Genomic DNA, 22,503 nt, shown 5'->3' with positions numbered 1-22,503 from the left:
ATGTGATTACTGCGGCAATGAAATCATTCCACGGGGAGGGTGGGAGGTGGGGAGGAGTTGCTCTGTGTTCATCCGCCCCCCCCCCCCATCTTCTGTAGATTGTTCAGTTGCAAAGTGCCTCTGTTTCCCATGGTCTCCACACAGATCCTCCCAATTCCCATCCCTACCCTCCTCTTTTGCACCCTCCACCACAATAATCCCCTCAAAGCTGGCAGAAGCATCCAGGCCACACAAGCCATAGCCTGCCGCTGCCTGGAACCCAACGTTAGGTAAAAGATGAAGATGCAGCCTAGAAGTGAGGCCTTCCTTGCCCACCTACCCACCCCGCTCCAGGAGGCAACTGCTGGACTCTGTGACCACATGTGGCCAACAGTCACCTGTCCACGCAGTCTCCTCCCCAGCATTTGCCTCCGCCCCCAGCACCACCGCCAAGTAGCGTCTAGAAGAGTAGCGAGAGAAGGGACTTGCCTGCTTTCCCCTCCCTGGATGGAATTCTATGAACAGAGATGGTGTTCTTTGCTTCAAAATATCACTTGGGCTGCCAGAGCAATAGTAAAGTGGGGAAGGTGCATGTCTTACCTGCGGCTGCCCCGGGTTTGATCCTCGGCATCACTCCAGTACTATCAGGAGTGATCCTTGAACACAGAGATAGGACTTAGCCCAAGCACTGCCAGATATGCCCCCCCCCAAAAAAGTAAATAAATAAAAAGTAAAGTGTTTCTTGGGTCTCTCCTTCCTCTGCCCCCACCTTCCTCCTCACTTATGCTTCTGAGGCCTAAGACCAAACCCCACTCATATTTGCATTTCTGGGATTTTGGCCTAGTACCCAACCCACAGTATTTGACAGATGCTTTCTGGATAAATAAGTGAACAAAGGCCAAAAGCCTTTGAAGTGGTTTCCTTGATTTTAGCTCTTCTTTGCAATTCTGGCTAGGGTTTTCTGTCAATGGAATCTTCCAAAGTGGGGGCTTGACCATGTGAATGCCCCATGATGTTTTTGATAGCATCTTCTTTCCATGAAGATGCCTCAAAATTCAGCCCTATTTCACTTTTCTTGATAACTTGTTTTCTCCTCCCCTTGGCCTTTCCACAGCTGTCCTGGTCTCTGGGGTTCCCAGCATGGCTCGCATCTCAGATGTCCCCTCCTATAGACCTCTTGTTGATGCCCTTGGCTTTTCCTAGCTTCACAATGCAGCAACCCTCACTGATGTCCACTATTAACTAAATAACTCAAGAGTTCAGTGTGGTGCCCTCCAGTGAAAGACCAATGGCAGTGATGGCCCCAATCTATCTGCGCCTTCCTTGATCTTAGCCTCTGCCCACAGTGACTCACTCGGGACCTGACCTTGTGACTGGCTTTCATTAATGAAAAACAGGAAGACAGAGATTTGCCCGTGAGTTCTCTTGTGCAGCTTTTAGGAGCCCAACAACTGTCATTCTGTAAATAATCCCAGGCTAGTCCAGGTAACTTTCATCATCTCAGCTGACAGTCAACCACCAGACATGAGCAAGGCCTTGGACCCGCCCTTCCATAGCCCTCCAGCTAAATACAATTACTCTTGAGCCCAGCCAAGACTAGCAAGAGAATCACTTTGCTGAGCCCAGCCCAAGGTGCTGGCCCACAGAGAATTGGGAGCATTATAAACCAAAAGCAAAACATAGTTGTTGCTTTAAGCCACTCCATTTTGGAGGCAGTTTATTATTGCTCTTTAGATCCATAAGACTCTGTGTTTATCAGCTGGAAGAAGAATGCTAGGAAGATATTCACCAGGTACCACCACAGATAAGAGTACAAAAACATCCACCTGGGTTTCTATTTTATTGGTTTATTTAAGAAGATCATTTGGGGCTGGAATGATAGCACAGCAGGTAGGGCATTTGCCTTGCATGCGGCTGACTCGGGTTCGATTCCCAGCATCCCTTATAGTCCCCTTGTGCATTGCTGGGTGTGAGCCAAAAAGTATATAAATAAATAAATAGCTCTGTAGCACTGTCCTCCCGTTGTTTGTCAATTTGCTTGAGCAGGCCCAGTAAGGTCTCTATTGTGAGACTTGTTACTGTGTTTGGCATATTGAATACGTCATGGGGAGCTTGCCAGGCTTTGCTGTGTAGGCGAGATACTCTGGGTAGCTTGCCGGGCTCTCTGAGAGGAACAGAGAAATCAAACCTAGGTCTGCCATGTCAACCACATGCAAGGCAAACGCTTTACCCACTAAAAAAAGATCATCAGTAGAGGAGTAGAAGGGAAGATGAGGGAAAGACAAGAGGTGAAAGGAGAATGAGAGGCTGTTACATAAGCAGCTCAGATCCTTCCCCAGAGCCCAGGCAGGAAAGTGGCCAGCCTGAAGCAGCAGCGTGGCCTGGCAGGGGGGAGCCCAGAGCCATCTGTCAGAGGCCTACTCAGTTCCCTCACCCACTTTCTCCAGCGCAAGCATACACAGGCCCACTGAAAGCCTGACTGGAACTCAACTAGGGCTGTGTCTGTCTGCACAGTAAGCATAAGGCCTCTGGCTTTCATACTTTAGTAATGTCTACCAGCTCTTGCCTTAGATCGTTCTCAGCAGAAATGAGGATGAAACCCAGGGATCAGACCCAAACTTATAAACTTTGTGAGCCTGAGCTTCTGCCCATCACTGGAGCAAACACAAATCAGGAGCTGGCAGCAAACCACGTAAGATGCCCGGAAGCTGGGCCTTTAGAACACTGGGGTGCCTGAATCTTGGCTAGAAAAGGCAGCTCCTGTCAGAAGCAGGTAGGACTGAGTCTATATTTAATTAATGCTACCTCCGTGTGTTCTCCACCCTCATTTTCTACCCACCTCTCCACTTAGAGGCCCTGCTGGAAGCTCAGCCAAAATCACCAATGTGAAGCAAAATGAAGTCAGTTGTGTCGGGAGTTGAATGGATATGGTGACTCACTTATTACTGAACAAAATGAGCAGGCAGCTTCAGAGAAAATCAAGAAGCAAGGGAGACTCAAGCCCGGGGAAGGGTCACAGGGATGGGAATGTATGGCTGGATGGTGGGCAGGGCCACCATGCTCCACTGGACATCCTACAGGCCTCTCCTCAAGGGTCAGAAGTGTGCAGGGTGAAATCACTGCCCTGGGGCAATATATTTGTCTTCTGTATAGTTCTTTTTTTCTTTTTAATTCTAAGCACTGTGATTTTTAATAATTATAATAGCAGGGATTCGTGCATAAAACATTCCAACATTACCTCCTCCTTCACGGTGTCAGCATTCCTCCACCATGTCCTGACATCCCCCCCACCCATCCCCCTACATCACATGCCTCCTAACAAAGACCAATTCACAGTTTTCGTTGTCTTTGGATATTTGTTGTTCTCTTCCTGTGTTCTTTTATATCCCATGTATTTGGGAGACCATTTTGTGTCAGTCGCTCTCCTTCTGACTAATTTCACTCAGCATACTGCTCTCCAGTTCTCAAGAGCCCACTGGGTGCTGGGTGCAGCGGAACGCCAACAGATGCTTTCCAAGGCCTCACTGAACATCTCTAGAGCCTTGACTATGGCTCGAACCCTGGGCCTGGAGAAATTGTGTATTCTCGTGATAGAGACAGATCCTAACCCCACCCACCCACCTGCCCCCCATCAAAGTGTGGCAGGAAGACATCAGTCATTTGCGAACCATTAGGCATCTGACAGGCATGAGCAGTGCTTTCTACTAGGATTCATCACGTACCAGGCGAGATCCGGGACTGTTGAAGCAGAATTTTGCTCTTAAGGAGCAAAGGAAGACAATCCACTAAAGGAAACACCACAGTTCATGCCCCCCTACCCCCCCACAGACACACATACACATATTTAATTGGGGGAACCATGAGACTGTGATTTGACTGAATTATTCAGTTGTTTTTCCATCCCATATCTCAGCCTCTGTATGCCCTCCCTGTGGGTCCTGAATTTTCCACAGCATAGCTGCCTGGAGGGACCTGAGCTAGGAGCAGAGATGTAACCTTTGCTTTCTTCTCCCTGGACAGGCCAATGGCTGCTCCGCCAAAAGGGCTCAGCAAGGTCCAAGCCTGCTCCCCGGGGGCCCACATGGTCTGCAGCTGAGGGTCGAGGTCACACCCCTTCCCCAGTGCCAGCGCTGAAGGATCAGCTGCAGGAAAGCTACACAGAGAGGGAAACACTGCACCAGCAGCTTCGCTGAATGTCGGGCTCCCACTGTGACATGCAGATTCCATCTGTCCCTCTTTTTGTGGGTCATCCTCAAAATCAAATGAAGAGATAAGACAGCAAGTAGAGTGCTTGCCTTGCATGCAGAGGGTCCTGGTTCAATCCTCAGAACCACCTATGGTCCCCTGAGCCCCACCAGGATGATTCCTGAGCACTTCCTGGTGGGGTCCGAACCTCCCCACCAAAAAAAAAAATATCAAAATACAAAAGTTCTTTGAGAATAGAAAAGGTAGTATTCAAATTTCAAGTGCTAAAATGACCTTTTCTTCTACTGTGAAGGTTGTCGCAAGATTCAAAAGTAAGATTTTTAAGTTTTACTGCATAATAATAAAGTCAAGTGAGCTTAATAATACACTATACTATAAAATAGCAAGCACTATGAACTGCAAAACCAGGCTCAAGGTAGAGTTCTCCTTCATGTAACTTTTGGGGGGAGCATGGTAAGAGTGGGGGTAGTCTCCACAGTTGAATTAGGACCCACCAGCTTTATAACTAGCTGTGCTTAAGAAGTCATGTGGTTCGGGGGTGGGGGGATGGGAGGGGGGGAGAATCCAGGACCTTGCTAGGCACAAGCTCCAGTCTTCTGAACTGTCTGCTGGTCCTTGCCTTCATCTCCTTGATCTGTTCCAGTTCCAGGGGACCTTCTGATTGATCTAAGAATAGACTATGTCCATGAGTTGGTCAATTAGAAATAGGGAGAAGTGGGACTTCCCTTCCCCTACTTGCAATAAAATTTCAAGAGACCTTTTGCCTCTGCCCTGCAGGAGAACATGAGGCCTGACAGGCCATGCCCACATGTCTCAACTGTGAACCAGTAAGCACAGGGCACACAGCAGATCGGAAGATCAGAGGGAGGAGCCTGCATGATGCCCACCTCCAGGCTTCTGGTGATACGGGATAACTCTGGACTGAAAATGCTTAAGTCACTATGACTTCCTGCCTATCACATATAGAAATTGCTGCAATCTCCAAGGAATGCATCTTGGTGATATTTTTTTCTAACATGAATTCACATATCCTTTGACACAACACTTCTCTACTTATCGGAATTTCTCCCACCAGACATGCTCGCACAGTGCACAAATAAGTGTTTTAAAATATGTTTATTGCAGTATCATGTCTGTGACAATAGGATTAGATCTAACACCATGAAACCATCAAGAAAAATAGATGCTGACTTTAGAACGATTGCCATGGTGCTGTGTCTATGGATAAGAATTTGTGTTCAGATATATTGTGTTCAGATAAGTGTGAGAAATGAAATAAGTAATCCTCCAAGTTGGATAAGGGGTGAGTAAAGTTTGGTGTTCATTTGGGAGGCTATACCCCTAATACTGGAGACTTGTTTTGTCCTGTTCTCTTACAGATGGACCACAGAGATTTGGAAAATTTAAAACACACACACACACACGGGAAAGGGCAAAAGGAGTGGGGTGAATGGTATGACATCATCTGTGGGGATTTTTTTCCTTGAAAATACATTGGCAGGATAAGAGAATATTTGTGAAAAGACACATCAGAACCAGTTTGACAGTTCCTTCTAGGAAAGGAAGAAGGACCAGGGGAGATTGAGTTTTTTTTATTTTCTTGGCCCTCTTAAATGGAAAAAGAGTAATATTTTAAGATACTAATGATAAAATAAGGTTAACCAACCAAATGCAAATAGGTGGTGAGAGATAGGCAGCCAGGGGTCAGGACCCTCATCATGTGGTTCAAGGGCTGCTGATATCCCCCTGGCCCCATCTACCCCATCAACTGGGAAGGTGATGGTCCCAGCCGAGACCTCTCCATTAACTACCATGAAGACACATTCTTGAAGTAGAAAAGCACAAAGAAGAAAATAAAAAATCATTTCTCATGCCACTCCCTTGAGCAAACAACATATATTTTAACAAAAATGTGTGTGAGTATACAGGAAACATACCATTTGGTCATCTGAGTCAATTCAGTTTAAAACACAGAATTGTTTTGCATTCCATTAAATGTCATGCTATGGGTTGGAGAGATAGTATAGCAGGTAGGGTGCTTATCTTTCATGTGGCTTACCTAGGTTAAATCCCCAGCATCCCATATCTTCCCCAAGTTCCACCAGGAGTGATCCCTGAGCACAGAGCCAGGAGTAAGCCCTGAGCATCATCAGGTGTGGAGGCCCCCCCCCAGTAAAAACAAACACAAATCATGTTACAACATGATTTTGAATGTGGGCATATGGCTTTAATGTGACTTTCCCCAAAGCTCACCAGTTTCCTTTGTTAAACTCTTAATTGATTCCCCAGCTTTTTGACAATAGAATAATGATAAATAATTATAAATCTTAGTCAATGCTAACAATGTCTGATTTCCACAAACACACGGCACAATCTTCTTTCTTCTGCCCTTCAGTTAACACATGCCTGTTTCGAGCAAGACAACCTAGTTCAAACAAACTAGCTCTAAAAGACATATGGGAAGTCTTTGAGAAAATGGGAATGTAGACTCGTTCATTGGTGACAGTAAGGAATGGTTGTTGTGTGAAAATGGCTTCACAGTTATATAAAAAAAAACTCTTTTTCTTTTTTTTTTTCAGAGATCCACACTGAACTATTCAAGGATGACATGAAAAGCAAATAGGGAAAAGTAATCATTGTTCACTCTAGGGTGAACTTTGCAGTATGTTTGACATTTTCATTTAAAATGTCTTGAAAGTGAAATCCTTGGGGCCTGAGACAGTACAGGGGTAAGGTGCTTGCCTTGACACAGCTGGGTGGCTTCAATCCACTCTGCAAGCCCCTCCAGGAGTAAGCTCTGAGCACAGTGGGGTGTGGCCCCAAACAAAGTTAAATACTCAACCCTTAGAAATAGCACACGGACTTGGGGGTGTTGTTAAAGTGCTTACCTTGCATGTGGCCAACTCCAGTAGTGCCAGGCATGAGCCCTAGGCACAGAGCCAGAAGAAGTAAGTAAGCAACGAACACTGCGAGGTGTGGATTTCTCTCCACCCCACTTGCCCGCCATCCCCCACGCCTGCCCGAACCACCACCAAGGTGAAATATTTTGGAGCGGGAGAGAGAGAGCTCCAAGGGCTGTTGGCCCGCATTCAATCCACTGGCTTTCCATGATCTCCCAACACACCGAAGCGACCTCTAGTAAGAGCAGTGTTCAGCCCTGGAACATAGCGGGTTGTGGTCCTCAAACAAGGAAGAAAAGTCAAATCCTTTGCTCTAAGAGCTGGGATATGAACTGAGATGTAGTAGTGACCTACAGTCCCCAACTGAGCAGGCACGCTCTTCCCTGCTCAGGAATGGGTCCCCATCAGCAGACTGGGCCGTGGCACGGGGTTCTGGGCGCGCCGGGGCGGGAGTGGAGAGAGCGCAGTCTCCCCACTGCTGATATCCCTCTGGCCCCATCTACCCCATCAACTGGGAAGGTGATGGTCCCAGCCGAGACCTGAGGGGGCACGGGGCACGCGAGGATAGGCTCCCTACTGACCCTAATTTCCTGGGGCTCCCAATTCTGTCGTTCCCGGCGCCCTACAAGCTGGTTGTCCTGGGCTCACTGTCAGCCGCCGCGGGTCATCGAAGCCGCCTGTCCGAATCCCCAGCGGGCGCCAAGGAGCCCTGTCCCCCTCCGCGCGCGCCCCGACGTGCAGGTCCTGGCGACAGGGCGCGACCTCAAGGATTTCTCGCTCCTGCCAGCGCCCCCAAATTTCGGGTCTCGACGGGTGCGTGCTGGCTCCAGGCGCCCGGACTCCTGGCCTCTCCCGACGCGCCCGCAGTGTGGCCAAAGCTGCCCCCCGGGGAGGGGCGGGAGTTGGCACGGGTGCGCTGGGGCCTGCCGGCCGACCGTTACGCAAGCTGTGCTGGGCGGCTATAAGACGGGCGGGCAGGCATGGAACACCGGAGGATTCGTGGCACCAGCAGCTCCGAGGTAAGGCTGGGCGCTCCTCTCTCCTTCTTGGTTTGTCTTTCTTGCCGGTTACAGCTTCTCACGCCGCCCCAGAGTCCGGGGAAACCGAGGCGGGCGTGGGGCAGGACTGAGGAACCGGGTCTACACCCCGGTAACCAGAGGGAAGGCATTTGGAGGGGCCGATTGGGTAGGGTTTGGGGAGCCTGTGCCCATGGGCAGAAAGAAATCTATGTCTTAGGGCCGGAGCAATAATGCATACAACTGGCAGGGCGCTCGCCTTGCACACGACTGACCTGGGTTCAATTCCTGGCACCCCATATGACCCCCTGAGCCCCGCCAGGAGTAATCCCTGAGTGCAGAGCCAGGAATAAGCCCTAAACTCTGCTGGCTGTGGTCCAAAACCCAAAAAGAGACTAAAAAAAGGAATAAAAGAAAGAAAAAAGTCTAAATCTATGCCAGGCAGGGCCCCAGGAGAGCAGAGCACTGGGCCCGTGCTGGGGTGCTTTGGAAATGATCCTGGGCACATCCCCAGAGATCAGGGTGTCCTGTTCCCCTTTGCAGGACATAAAGTTGGGGTTCGGAGTTAAGGAAAACGTCTTTGCATGATATAGATATATTCCATTGTTGGCAATGTAATCCCTATCCCAGCATCCTTGTAACCTCTGGAGACCCTGAGAACCACCAAGTGCAACTTGGGGACCCAGAACACCTTCAGGGTGGCCCCGGAGGTGCCCTTCAAAGATCCCCAGCAGAACTTCATCCCTGGCCCTTGCATTGAACTCTCAGCCCAATTGGCTGAGAATTGCCATCTCCAGGACTGGCCCTGGGACTCATGAGCACCTCTTAGAAAACCCAAAAAATTGGGGAACAGGAGGACATGGGTATGAGTGCTCCATTTCTGAGCCCAGATGTGGCCTGACTCTGTGGGTACAAATTCAGACTTTTCCACCTGGGATCCTGGCTTCTGGGGGCCCTGGAGGAAGAAATGAAATAGAAAGGAGTGAGGAGAGCAGGACCGGAGCCAAAGCTTGTCTTGCATGCAACCCACCAAGATTTGGTCCCTCATCCCAGGTGGCTCCCCAGGCACCATTGGGAGTAATTCCTGAGTACAATGCCAGGAATAACTGCTGAGCACTGCCAGATATGGCCCAAACACAGAAAGAAAGGAAAGAAAGAAGAGAAGGAAGGAGGGAGGGAGGGAGGGAGGGAGGAAGGAAGGAAGGAAGGAAGGAAGGAAGGAAGGAAGGGAAAAGGGGGAAAAGGGAAAAAGGGAAAAAGGGAGATTGAGAGAGAAAGGAAGGACGCAAGTCTGGAGAAGTTGTGCAGGATCTCAGCCTCCTCTTTAAGGCCAGGTAAGCGGTGCTTTCCCTGGCCTCAAAGCTGGGAAAATACCTCTTCCCAACAGATATAACGGGTTTTCCTCAGAAGACAGCAAAGCATATCATGAGAAAGACAAGTTCCAAGTTTCTCTATTTCGAGCCAAGAGTTAAGATCACCTAATGGACACTGGTGACTAGTGGACACCATAAAAACCCACCAGATACCCCAGAACCTGCCTTCTCCCTGGGCTTGGCTTAGATTGTCTGAGTATGGAAAACACAGACACACACACACAGACACAGAGAGATACACAGACACACACACAGATACAGACACAGACACACACACACACACACACACACACACACACCAGTGTCTATAGCTTCAGGACAGCCAACTTGGGAAAGGGATCTCCTTAATAGCTGTTAGGACTGAGTGGGACCCACAGTCTGCTTGTCTTTTGGGGGGTTGGGTCCATACCCAGTGGGTCTCAGAAATTCAAGATTCATCCCTGCCTGGTAGTGCTGGGGATTGAACCCAGGCTTCCCCCATGCAAAGTATGCTCACTAGCCCCCTGAGGTCTCTCCCCTGCTCTTGGATCATCGCTTTGGAGATGATGCTGTGATTCCTGGCTTGCTGGAAGGGTGGTCTGCGGGTGAGGCAGGAGAAATTCAAGAGAACTGCTCCTTTGTGCGAATTTGCTTCTGGTGGCTTCCAGTGTTGGTTCTGTGAGGTCTGGGGGTGGGCAGTGGCCATCTGGGGCTGGGGCAGAGAGGGTACTCAGTGGCCTTTCCCCAGGTTGTTCTGCAGAGGTGAGGTCCCAGGAGGGAAGGTTTCCGTCGGGTTTTGTGTTTAATTTCAAACAGCACAGTCACCGCCACTGCCCCACCCTCTCACGGGCAGAAAGGCGATAGGGATCATTGCTCTTCTCTAGGTAGTCGGGGCAGCCAGCACAAAGCTGGGATCATTGTGGGTTCTTTCCTTTTCAAGCAATCGAGGACATCGGGCTAAGGAGTGTCCATGCTGGCCAAAGAAATGTCTTTGTCATATTTGGTACATCTGAGGCCCAAAATAACTCTTCTTGGTATCTGGGGGAAATATTTTTCCTCCCCCCTCTGTTCCAGGAAACAGCTCCAAGCACCAAGGACAGAGCCAGGGAGATTGCAGCGGATTCCTGCCCGCAGCCCCAGGGCAGATGCCTGTGTCCGAGAGGCTGGAACAGGGTGCAGTGCTGGCCACTTGGGAGTGTTTTGCTCACAGGTTGTCCCCCGCTCTAGCCCCGCTGTCCCCCTATGCCATCCTGGATTATAGGCAGTAAGGGACAGAGGGAGGACTGGCAGGAAGGTGGAGTCTATGTATGTGCATCCTTGAATGCCATGTATGTGACTTGTTTCTGTTCTTGCTTTGGGGAACATTTCTGGTGGTGCTTAGGAGCGACTACTCTAGGTTCTGTGCTCAGGCGTCACTCCTTGTGGGGTGCTCATGTAGTGCTAGAGATCAAACTTGAGAGGCGAGCATGTAAGGCATGCCCTTGGCCCATTGAGCCTTCTCTCTGGCCCATGCATGTGATTGAAAGGAAACTGGTGTGGCCCCCCAAACAAAACAACAACAACCAAAAGAACAGAAGAGAAGACAAGATGATTCAAAGGGCTGAAGGATGCTTTGCGTGAAGGGGACCGGGTTCAATCGATCCCCAGTATTACACGATCCCGTAAGCTTCACAGGGAGCAATCCCCAAAGCTCAGAGCACAGACTAGCTAGCAGGCACCCCCGGCTGTAGCTCTAACCCACCCCCAATAAAAATAAAGGATTCAAAAACTAAACAGAGACTATACAGAGACTATATAACCTGTAGTGAGGGTGAATTTTATTTTATTATTTTTTTTTTTTTGCTTTTTGGGTCACACCCGGCGATGCACAGGGGTTACTCCTGGCTCTGCACTCAGGAATTACTCCTGGCGGTGCTCGGGGGACCATATGGGATGCTGGGAATCGAACCTGGGTCGGCCACGTGCAAGGCAAACGCCCTACCCGTTGTGCTATTGCTCCAGCCCCTGAATTTTATTTCTTGGTACGTGGGCAAATGCCTTGCTCATATCAGGTCCCGGATTAGATCCCCAGCACTGCACTGAGTTCATCATAACTCCCCCCAGTACTGTCATTTGTGATTCTGGTGCCCAGCAGCACTCCTAGCCCAAGAAACCCCACATTCTCAAGTTCCATTATTGAACTAGCAGGGCTAGTTGGCCAAGTGCTGCCCCGAGTAGCCTCTGGGCCCCCTGAGTCCCGCTGAGGAGCCCCAGTCCCCGATTAAAATTTTATTTCTTTATACTTCTCATGCATGTGCCTATATGTCTCCTGGAATACACTCAGAAAGTTGGAGACAGTCAAGCGAATTTATAAGGGCAAAAGCATGTCACACAGAAGGCTGGGAACAGCAGCACCTACCCTGCAGCACCCAGGAGCAGAATGGCAAGGACCCAGGACGAAGGTCAGGCTGGACCTCAGCAGTGCCCATCACCTCATCCCTCAGTGACCAGATAGAGCCTGGGGTCTCTCAGCTACTCTGCATGCAAATAGGGAGACCCCAGGTATTCCAGAGCTGCCCAGCTGAAAAAGCTGCCCCTACTTCACACACACACACACACACACATACCACTTAGTCTCTTCATCCCCCAAGGACCAGCAGGAAGGTGACCTCCAGCTCCTTAGGGGGTGGGGGTCGCAGCTTTCTGTGAGGAAACAGGATGTGGCAAAGTGGCTGGGAGAGTGAGTGGAGGTGGGTCCCCCTCCCAGGACCCAGGTGGTGTCAGAGAGCAGGAAATTGTGTCTGCGGTGGTGTGGTGTGGTGTGGTGCGGGCTGGGCTTCCCGCGCACCCAGGGACCTGCTTTCTGTGATTACATTTTATTATGTAGTACTTGCCTGTGGCTCCATTGTCTGGCTTTCCTCTGCTCTTCTCCAGTGCACTCCTGCAGGGAGGGGGTGTGGGGAGTGGCAGAGTCTTAATTAAAAGAGAAGGAGTCAGCCTGAGGCCTGAGCGAGCAGGGTGAGCAGGTGGCCAAGGAAGAGCAGAGGCGTTGGGTGCTAGAAGCCGGTGGTGGTAGTGGGTCGCCCTCCCCTCACATTCCCCCCTGCAAGCTACAGGATCCTTGGACCCCTGCTTTTTTTCCCCAGCACCTCTGCCCCTCCCCAGGCTCTGCTCGAATGGGGCTCAGAGGACAATGAAAGAGCCAGGGTGCTCTATTGACATTTCCACAGCTGTCCCGCCAACTTGTAGAACACTCCTGACTCTTCACAGCCACTCTGAAGACTCCGAGAGAGCAAGGGCTCTGCAGCCAAGGCTGAGGGCTGCCTTAAGCTGGCAGGAAGGTGGAGTCTATGTATGTGCATCCTTGAGTGCCATGTGTGTGATTTGTTTCTGTTCTTGGTTTGGGGAACATTTCTGGTGGTGCTTAGGAGCTACTATGGTCCCCGCAAGCCCACAAGGAGTAATCCCTGAGCACAGAGCCAGGAATTATCCCTGAGCATGACTGGGTGTGACGCAGAACACACACACAGAGAGAGAGAGAGAGAGAGAGAGAGAGAGAGAGAGAGAGAGAGAGAGAGTCTGTGTGCTGCGTGTTTGTGTGATGTATGTTGGGAGCTTGAGTTCTGTGTTCTGTCTGTGTGTGTCTGTGATCAGGTTTGCTTTCAATCACCCTGATCTCCGGTGGATATTATGAGTTCTCCCTGCAATTCCCCAGCCCCTGGGTGCTCCCATAAATCCGTTCTCTCCTTCCTTTCAGGCCAACACACACAGCCACTGCATCTAACGTCCATGTTTCAAAGAGCTGTAATCTCTTTGCAGCTTCCACCGGAGTCTAGTCTAGTATCTGCAGTAATAGAAGGGGCTTGTAAAACTGTTTTCACTAGGATGTTACCCGGTGGCCTGGCCTGATCATGACCGTGACTGGAGTTAATCTGGCAATAAATTCTCTTGGGAAGGAGAGTGTCAGTTACAGGAATCCTAGAAATGGGTCCGGCTCTTGTCCTATGGGGGGAAGCCCCAGAAATCCCAGACACCCATTGAGACTTCAGGACATGGGATTGATTCAGCTTTGGCTATAGGAAGCATTGCTTGTCTCGGACCCTGCATGGAAATGGATCTGGTTCATATAAGGGAACATTTACACACTTATCTCCTACCTTCAGCAGCACACTGGGTCAGGAGCGTCAGATTCATTTCATTTTGGAGCAAAGTAGCACCATTTAATCCATCTGCATTCTGTTGCGCCCATGGGCATGGATGCTTTCAGGAAGTGGAGACATGCATCCAATAAAGGCAGCGCCCCTTGCTGCCCTGGGGGACCTCATTCCAATTCCCCACCTCGACACCCAGGTTTGTTAAGGTTTCATGAAACCCTAGTGTGGATTTTCTCTGTTCAACCCAATCCACAAACATTAAGTTACTCAGGTACTAAGCAAGTAGCAAGAGGGACTTGCAGATTTTTATGGGAGAAGTTAAGATAAAATCACCTGAAGTACTCCTGCCCTCCCAAATTACTGAGTATGTTTTGTTTTGTTTTGCTTTGCTTTGTTTTTTGTTTTGTTTTGTTTTTTGGTTTGGACATCCCAGGCAGTGCTCAGGAGACCTCCGGGGATCCTCTGGTGATTCTCTGCCATCCAGGCCAGAGGTCCTGGAAGGACCTGAGGATGTGATTCTGTATAGGCCGGGTGTCAGGGACTGCAGGCCACCCAGGCCACCCCACAGTACTGGGATGCTATTCTAGATCCAGTACATCTACGCATGCTCCCTAGCTGCTGTGTTGTCTTCCACCCCTTGAGAGTACCTTTTGTAATTGAAGTGGGTATTGGGATACAAACTTGTAGCTTTATTCTAGACTAGGGTATATACAGCACCTGCCTTGATGGACCTGTGGGTATCTGGTAATGTGGGGTTTTCCCTAAAGGCTGGAGAAATGGTGTGTGTGGGTAGAAGGCACCTCATCTTTTTGGCTTAAGCAACCCTCAGTAAAATCCCCGCTCTCCTTCTTAGCTGTAAGCAAGGTCACTCATCTTCCTTGTGTTTCCCCTATTCTAGAAAACCCGATGAAAAAAAGCATGCCTTGATGAAATGTTATAAATAATGTATAAAGCAACTGCTTATCTCTATTATCTTGTCCGAACATGAATCATACTAATATTATCACCCAGGGACAGAACACGCATTACCTGCTTTTATCCATTTGAGACAGAACACAAAGGCATAAATGAACTTATTCCATTGTCTCCCCAACCTTCGTCCTAATATTTACTTACATCTGATGATTATTTCCGACTTACCCTCACGTCTTTAGCACGGACTGCTGGCCATGGACTTGCACACATTTAGCTTTATTACCTTTTGCCTCTTGTATCTCGTTACAGCTGGCATGCTTAATCAAGGAGCTGCATATTATTCAGGGATTTATGCTTCCACAACTTGGAACATCAAGCATTCTAAGCAAACCTTTTATATATTCTCTCCTGCCTTCATGCCCTTCTTTGCACCAGCTGATTTCCTATTAACTTAGGAAAGCCACTTTCTATGCTAAATCCACCTTTACTACAATAGGTGACTCCTCTTCTAGGAAGCCCCACTGTGTGCTCCAATATTCTCTTTTCCTTGCAAAGCACTTTCTTCCTATATTGCCCTTTTCTCCTGTGACTCTACTAGCAACTAGCAACTTGAGGTGGGGAGAACAGCCATTATTATATTTTAATTTGGGGGGGCACACCCAGCAGTGCTCAAGTTACTCCCAGATCTGTGCTCAGGGATCACTCCTCGCAGGCTCAGGGGACCATATGGGGTGTCGGGCGTGGAACCCAGGTTGGCCATGTGCAAGCAAATGCCCTACCTGTTGGGACTATGACTTCAGCCCTGTAGCCGTTCTTGTTTCTGTCTCCTTGGTATCTAGCACTGCGCCCACATGCTCAGGTCCTCAGTGAGGGCTGGGTGGATTCAGAGAGGGAAAGGAAGCAAGAAAGAGAGTGATAAATGCCATTCGGAGCTCTCCGTGGGCTGCTCCCAGAGTAATGGAGAGGACACGTAGCCTAATGTCTCATAATAGCCTAGTAATCGAGTCCATTTCTCAGCACCTTTTAAAGGCTCTTGCTTGTGCATTATCTCATTTGATCCTCATAAAAGCCTGGAAAGAGGTACATTGCAGAGGACAAAGGTAGAGTTTTTAGTGCTTATGTGATACGCCTGAAGTCAGGCAGCTGCGGAATGTCTGGATGGGCACCAGCCCTTAAAAGCCTGCTCTGTTCCGTCAAGTGTGAGATGAAGTCACCCATCCTCATCGTGTCCCGGTGACCGTGCCCCGAATGATGGCTCTGCAGTCTATTAGATGCCTCATCCTGGTTTTATTGATAGGTCGCGCCCCTCCCCCCGGGGACCGCATTTCATTCATGCACTTCTAGATAATAAATTGTCTTTGAGGGATGATAGAGTTGCAAGTAGCTTTCATTGCGAGTGTGTCTGATAATGTGGCCATTAACGGGGCTCCTGGATGCGCAGGAGCTGCCAGGGACCTACTTGGGAACATCTGTGTACTCAGGGGTCGTGCCTGGTTCCAGGCTCTGCATCCAGGCCTGATGCTGGCTTAAGGGCCACTGCTGATGTTCAGAGACCACATCTGGTTCTAAGCTCAGAGACCGTGTGTGATTAGTTCTATGCTAAGGGGTCACACCTGATTCCAGGCTCAGGGTCCAGGTCTGGTGCTGGACTCAAGGGCCACTTCTGGTTCCAGGCTAAGAGGCCATGCCTGGCTCTATGCTGAGGGGCCACTCTTGGCTCCAGGCTCAGGGGCTGTGCCTGGCAGTGCTGGAGAACGAGGATCTCAGCCGCAACTTCATGGCAGGCCAGCATCGGGACGTTTGTCCCAACCCTCCAGCCTCACCTCCTGTGTTCTCATGTGAACTCACAGGTTCCCTGTTCCCAGACCCCAGAAGCCCATCCCAGCAAGAACCATGCACTGTGGAGCTCTGTGCTGTTTCCTGCTGCTCTGGTCCTATCTGATAGATGCGGCACCCATCCATGATGTTCAGGATGACACCAAAACCCTCATCAGGACGATCGCCACCAGGATCACTGACATTTCCCACAAGGTACGGAGGGTCTGGGGAGGCACAAGGGACACAACCCTGTCTCTTCAGGAGCTCCCAGGCTCTTTGTGGAACACAGAGGGGCCTGGTGACCTGAGCCTCGTGGCTTCCTTCCTTCCTCGCCCAGAGCCCAGGAGCACAGGCAACCAGCGCCCCAGCCTCTCTGGCGTCTCCTGAATGCGCTTAGGGTGGGCACGATTCCTGAGAGCACTGGCCCTGAGCTGCTCCTCCTGGACTCCACAAAGCCAGCTTCCCCCTTCACTCAGCTCTTGGGGATCACCCAGGTTCTCTCTGTGAGCTCTGTCTCTGGACAGCAGGCGGAGGGGCTGTGAATTTCCAGCCGCCTGCTCTATCCCCAAGATCTTAAGTTCTTTCAGGCTGTTGCCCAGAGTGGCAACATTGAGCTCAGTGTCTTCCAGCTGGTCTAAATCAGTATCACTGAAGGGGGAAGTGGGAAGGAGGTGGGGGCTGGTCCTGAAATGATGGGGCGGTTCATTGTAGCCTCAGGTAACAGGGGGATGGGACTCTTTCTGTTTGCTTCTCAATGATGAGAGATCTGGGCGTCTATGGGGAGGGTGGGCATGCTGAGCTGAGTGGTCTTTTCAAAAAAGTTTCCTGAAAAGGAGGTAGTGAGTCAGAATCAGTCAAAACCTAGAAACCTGTTAGATCCTGAGACTAACTCAGGATCTTCCTCAAGACCTTCAGATTCCAGGAGACAAAGCAAGTGTGTGAGTGTGTATGTGAGTGTGATCATGTGAGTGTGTGTATGTGTGTGAGTGTATGTGTGTATGTGTGTTTGTGTACGTGTGTGTGACTGCGTGTAAGTATGTGTGTGTGTTTGTGTGTGCATGTATGGGAGTATGTATGTGTGTATGTATGTGTTTGTATGTGAATGTGCATGTGTGTATATATGTGCGTGTATGTGTGTGTGTGTCCTGCAGTGCCCCGTGAACTCAGAGGATTTGCAGCTACAGATTCCCAGACCCTTCGTCCTACAAGGGAAAATCTGGAGTCTCTTGCCTCCCAGCCACTGTTGTATCCTTGTGCTGCCAGGTAGAAAGAGGGTGGCTAGGAGCTAAGACAGCTCCAAACTAGAATCTGGGGCTTTCCACAGAGGAAAACCCGAGTGTGTGCGTGTGTGTGTGTGTGTGTGTGTGTGTTGACTGTGCTCAGGTACTCCAACCAGCACGGTTTTGGGGTTCCTTCTGGTGGTGTTGGCAGGACCATATGGTGCTGGGGGATTGAACCTGAAGCCTCCAGCCTGCATTAATTGAACACCAGCCCTGTAGGGTCATCTCAATGTCCCCCCTGATGGTAGAATTTGGAGCTGACAGTGAGGTGCTTTATGGGGACACCATCACCCTTAAGACTATAGGACTGGACTGGAGCAATAGCACAGTGGGTAGGGCGTTTGCCTTGTGCACCGCCAACCCAGGTTCAATTCCCAGCTTCCCATATAGTCTCCCGAGCACTGCCAGGAGTAATTCCTGAGTGCATGAGCCAGGAGTAATTCCTGTGCATCATCGGGTGTGACCAAAAAAAGAAAAAAAAAATAGAGTGTAGGACTGAGGGGAGAAACTGGCAGGGAGGGAGGAGTCTGCTGGGGGTGCAAGGGAGTGAAAAAGGGGTGCTGGGGGAGATCCTCGTGTCTGAGGAAGAGAGTTTAACTATCTAAGCACCACAGAGGACGTGGCTCAGTGGTAGACAGAGGCCTGCTATGTTTGAGGCCATGGGTTCAAATGTTAGAAATGCAAAAAAGAAAAAAAAACGAAACATAAGAATGAGGGAGTCACGGTACAAGAACTGCTATAAGTGGTAGAGAAATCAGGGGTGGGGGTGGGGAGATAGGACAGCAGGTAGAGCACTGGCCTTGCATGTGGCCAACCCAGGTTAGATCCCCAGCGCCACAATTCGCCCCCCAAGAACCGCTAACCTTATCTCTAGCCAGGAACAGTCTGGGTAGGGCTCAAGGGCAGAGAACATGAGGTCCTGAGCTGCTCCCCGACCCTGCGTGGCCCCCGCCAACCCCACCGAATGTGGCCCTCGTGGCCCTTGACCAGAGCTGCTATGTGCCCCAGACCCCCCTGACTTTCTCCAGCCTCACTGAACTCTTCCCACTCTCTCCTTCCTCACACACAGCCATCTGTCTCCTCCAAGCAGAGAGTCACCGGTTTGGATTTCATCCCTGGCCTTCACCCTGACCTGAGTCTGTCTGCGATGGACCAGACGCTGGCCACCTACCAGCAGATCCTCGCCAACCTGCCTTCCAGAAACGTCGTCCAGATCACCAACGACCTGGAGAATCTCCGGGACCTCCTGCGCCTACTGGCCACCTCCAAGAACTGCCCCTTGCCCAAGGCGTGGGAACTGCAGGCATTGGAGAGCCTGGATGGGCTCCTGGAAGCCTCACTCTTCTCCACGGAGGTGGTGGCCCTAAGCAGGCTGCAGGGCTCTCTGCAGGACATGCTGCGACAGCTTGACTTCGGCCTCGGGTGCTAAGACCCCACCCCCACCCCACCCCAGAACCCTCCCCCTATCCTCCCCCACCCAGGACTGAAGTTGAAAGAAGTAGCCTAGGTGTCCAGGGGAAGCTAGCCTGTGACCTGCATTTCCCCCGGACTCCACTCCATGTCTCACTCACTCATGCCCTTCTTCTAAAGGCTCCAGTTCCAGTTAAGCAAAGGGACTGTCACCAATTCCTTGCTTGGCCAGCTGATGGGATGGCCCGTGGGGGGGATCACCAACCTGGGGTAATCACTAGCCTCTGGTCAATTCCGTCTTCTCTCACTGCACCCACCCGAGCTACGCAGGGTAATTGGGGAAAGCAGGACACAGCTTGTGAGCAACCAGAACAGGGTTCTCTCTGAGAAACTGGGTGTGCACCACAGCCCTACACACAGCTGGGAGCTCCCTAGCCACACACAAGTTGAGGAGCCCTTATTTATTTACAATGTGTCTTGTTCCGCCTGGCTATGAAGCAAAACTTTGCCTCTTTATTTTCTGTCTCTTTGGGGGTGGGGGTATGGGTGGAGGGTCTGCCGGGGCCAGGCTGCTCCTGAGTTTCCACCCCAGTGGTCAGCCTGGTTGAGGCAAACCCATTTCCTTGCGAGCCATCAGGACAATTCTCTTGCAACTGGCTTTGTTTCGACTGTGACTGATTTTAAATGACAGCCTTTGCAATGGCATTGCCCTGAGCAGATCTCAGCGGGCCAGGTTATTTTTAAAAGGAGATGAATTTTGTCAAGTGTAATATATAGCTGGGTGAACCCGGAGGTGGGAGAAGGTGTTGGTGAAAGGTGGATGGATCTGGAATATATTCTCTGAATAACATTTGGTGTGGGGGAGGGTGATGTCCCCTGCTGCTCCCCTGTAGCCAGTTCTTGGACTTTCCATGAAACTCGAAAAGGATTGTGGGGTTCTGCCAGGCACCCATTGGAAGCCGAGTTGATGAGGCAGGAGGCTGGCTGGGCAGTGCAGAGAGAGAGCAGCTCTGGATTTTGCCCACTTACTAAACAGTGGTTTGTCCTAGCCCGTAGGGGGCGCTCCCACAATCAGTGATTCCCCCACCCCCACCCCACCCCAGAGCAGGGGACTTTGGTGGGACCCTAAGAATGAATGGCGCAGGGCTGATCCCATGCCAGGCTGGAGACCAGGAGGCATCCTTCCTTGGGGTTTGCAGGTGTGATTGAAGTGTTCCCCTAACTGGCTTTTGAACTTGCCTGCAGTCTACTCAGGGTAGGCAAATCCATGAGCATCCACATCTGTGGATGGTCCCAAGAAATCTTGCTCATAGGATGAAAGGGAGGCCTGAGTGTCCCGCACCCTGCCACGGGGAAGCAGCCATCCTGGAATTCTTCAGAGTCCCAGCCTGTCCTGGATCTCTAATTCCAAGCATCCAGCCTGTGTCTCAGTGCTCACAGGCCGTGCAGCCCTGAGGGCTGCACAGGGTCAGAGAAATTCACCAGAGGGATGTTGAAGCCCAGTGCTGCCTTCAGAGACCTTGTTTTCTGGGTGCTAAAGGCCCCCTCCCCTTAACAAAGCCTGGCATCTCCAGGCATGCAGGCAGTATGGAGGTGTTCCTGGGTCCTCCCCTCCCCACCCCCACACCTCCCCTCACTCCCCTCCCCTGAACTTAGAAGCATGTTTACTGTTTCAGGTGTGTCCACCTCTGTGCCTATGGAAACAGGTTTGAGGCAGGACAGCTGTGAAGATGGGAAACTAAAAGCCCACGGCAGGTGTTAAGACCAGGACTGAAATAGGGCTGGTGAACCAGGAGGTGCAAGCAGGGCTGGGCCAGAGGCTGCAGGTGAAGTTTAGGGGCGTCGTGGCGTAGTGGGGTGCAAGAGATTGATGAGGCAGGAGTTTGAGATGGAAGTTTGGTGGTGCTGAGATTCCAATGGGGAGAGCAGCCGGTCACCAAGAAAGGAAAGATGGGCAGGAAAGGGACACGTGGTAGAGGCCTTAGGAGGCAGATTGATCTGACAGTGAGAGAGAGTTAAGAGTTGAAGATTCTAGAACAGTCTCAAGAGATGGACAGGGCGAGGCCTGCTGTGGGAAATATCACCAGAACCATCACAGCCATTACCTGAAAACCAAAAAGCTGGCACTCTGGTTGATTCTCAGAGTTTGACACTTTCAAAATAGAAATGCTTTTTTAAATGTAACTTTAAAATGTTTTTATTGGTTTGTTTAAAAAAAAAAACTAAATAAATTACCTTTACCCCTAATCTTGGTTCTTTGGTTGCCTTTCGGGGAAGTTTTGTTTATGGGGGATAAGGCAGAGCCGGGCTGGCTCCCTCCATCACTGGAGTTGGCTCTGCCAGGGTCCAGTGGCCACTCCGGCAGAAGGCTCAGGCTCCCCCGACAGCCAACAGAGCCAGCGGAGCAAGCCCCTTCCGCACCAGCGTCAGCAGCTTCCTACATGCCAGCCCTGAGACACACCAAAGCAAAGAAGGAACCACGACCCACCGCCCCCAGCAATCACATACTCATGGACGCACAGAGGCCCATAAAGACCCAGCCAAGCGCGTTGAATGGATAAGATGGGATTTTGCAGTGCAGTTCGGTCTTACAGTTTCACCCAAGTCCTGGCAAGGCTGCCCCTCAAAGGCAAACACTTCCTTAAGCTGTGCCCAGGTCCCCCCAAGTTCCATGCACCATTCCAAATCCCTTCCCCCAAAAGCTGTTGGTGGCTAGAGGAGCACATGAGACAATGGCCCAGCACACTGTCAGCCTCAGGGTGGATGGAGGTGAGGCCCCTCCCCTCAGATCACAGTTACCAATGGGCCTCAAATGTCTGCCATCGGGGATTGGAGAGATAATACAGTGGGTAAGGCAGCCTTGTATGCTGCCTACCTGGGTTTGATCCCAGCATTCCATATGGTCCCCTGAGCAACTCCAGAAGTAATTCCTGAGCACAGAGCCAGGAGTAAGCCCTGAGCATCACTGGATGTGGCCCAAAAACCAATATAAACAATGATAACAACAACAACAAAAAAAATGCCTTCCATCACACTCTGTGCAAAGCCTGTACATGACAGCAGCCCCTCTCAGCTTGGGGGTGAGGTAGAGCGGGAACACTGAGCTTCCAAATGAGGGAGAGTGTGAAAGTGGGTGGACGGATGTGGTTTGAGCATCCCCAGTGGGTCACTCAGCAGCTGGGGCAAGTGACTGGTCTTTACCAGTCAACACCCTTCAATGCAAGGGATAAAAGTCGAAGGTGAAACCAACTTAAGTAAAAAAGTTTTGAGGGAGTGGGGGCTGGAGCGATAGCACAGTGGGTAGGGCGTTTGCCTTGCACGTGGCCGACCTGGGTTTGATTCCCAGCATCGCATGTGGTCCCCCGAGCACCACCAGGATTTATTCCTGAGTGGATGAGCCAGGAGTAACCCCTGTGTAACACTGGGTGTGACCCCAAAAAAAGCAAAAAAAAAAGTTTTTGGGGGTGGTTGGGGCATGTTCTGGAGAAGTCCAG

At 50.7% G+C, this 22,503-nt stretch overlaps 1 protein-coding gene across 1 annotated transcript; it reads left to right on the top strand.

The window, feature by feature from the left end:
• Positions 1-16,394: 16,394 nt before the first annotated feature.
• LEP (leptin) lies at positions 16,395-19,033 on the top strand. The gene is made up of 2 exons (XM_056118611.1): positions 16,395-16,532; positions 18,669-19,033. The coding sequence occupies exons 1-2, from the start codon at positions 16,395-16,397 to the stop codon at positions 19,026-19,028; spliced, it is 498 nt and encodes a 165-aa protein (XP_055974586.1). The 3' UTR covers positions 19,029-19,033.
• The last annotated feature ends 3,470 nt before the right edge of the window (positions 19,034-22,503 follow it).

Source organism: Sorex fumeus, unplaced genomic scaffold (genome assembly GCF_029834395.1).
Source record: "Sorex fumeus unplaced genomic scaffold, SorFum_2.1 ptg000037l, whole genome shotgun sequence".
NCBI classification, from domain to species: domain Eukaryota; kingdom Metazoa; phylum Chordata; class Mammalia; order Eulipotyphla; family Soricidae; genus Sorex; species Sorex fumeus.
This window is presented reverse-complemented; position numbering and strand designations above follow the sequence as displayed.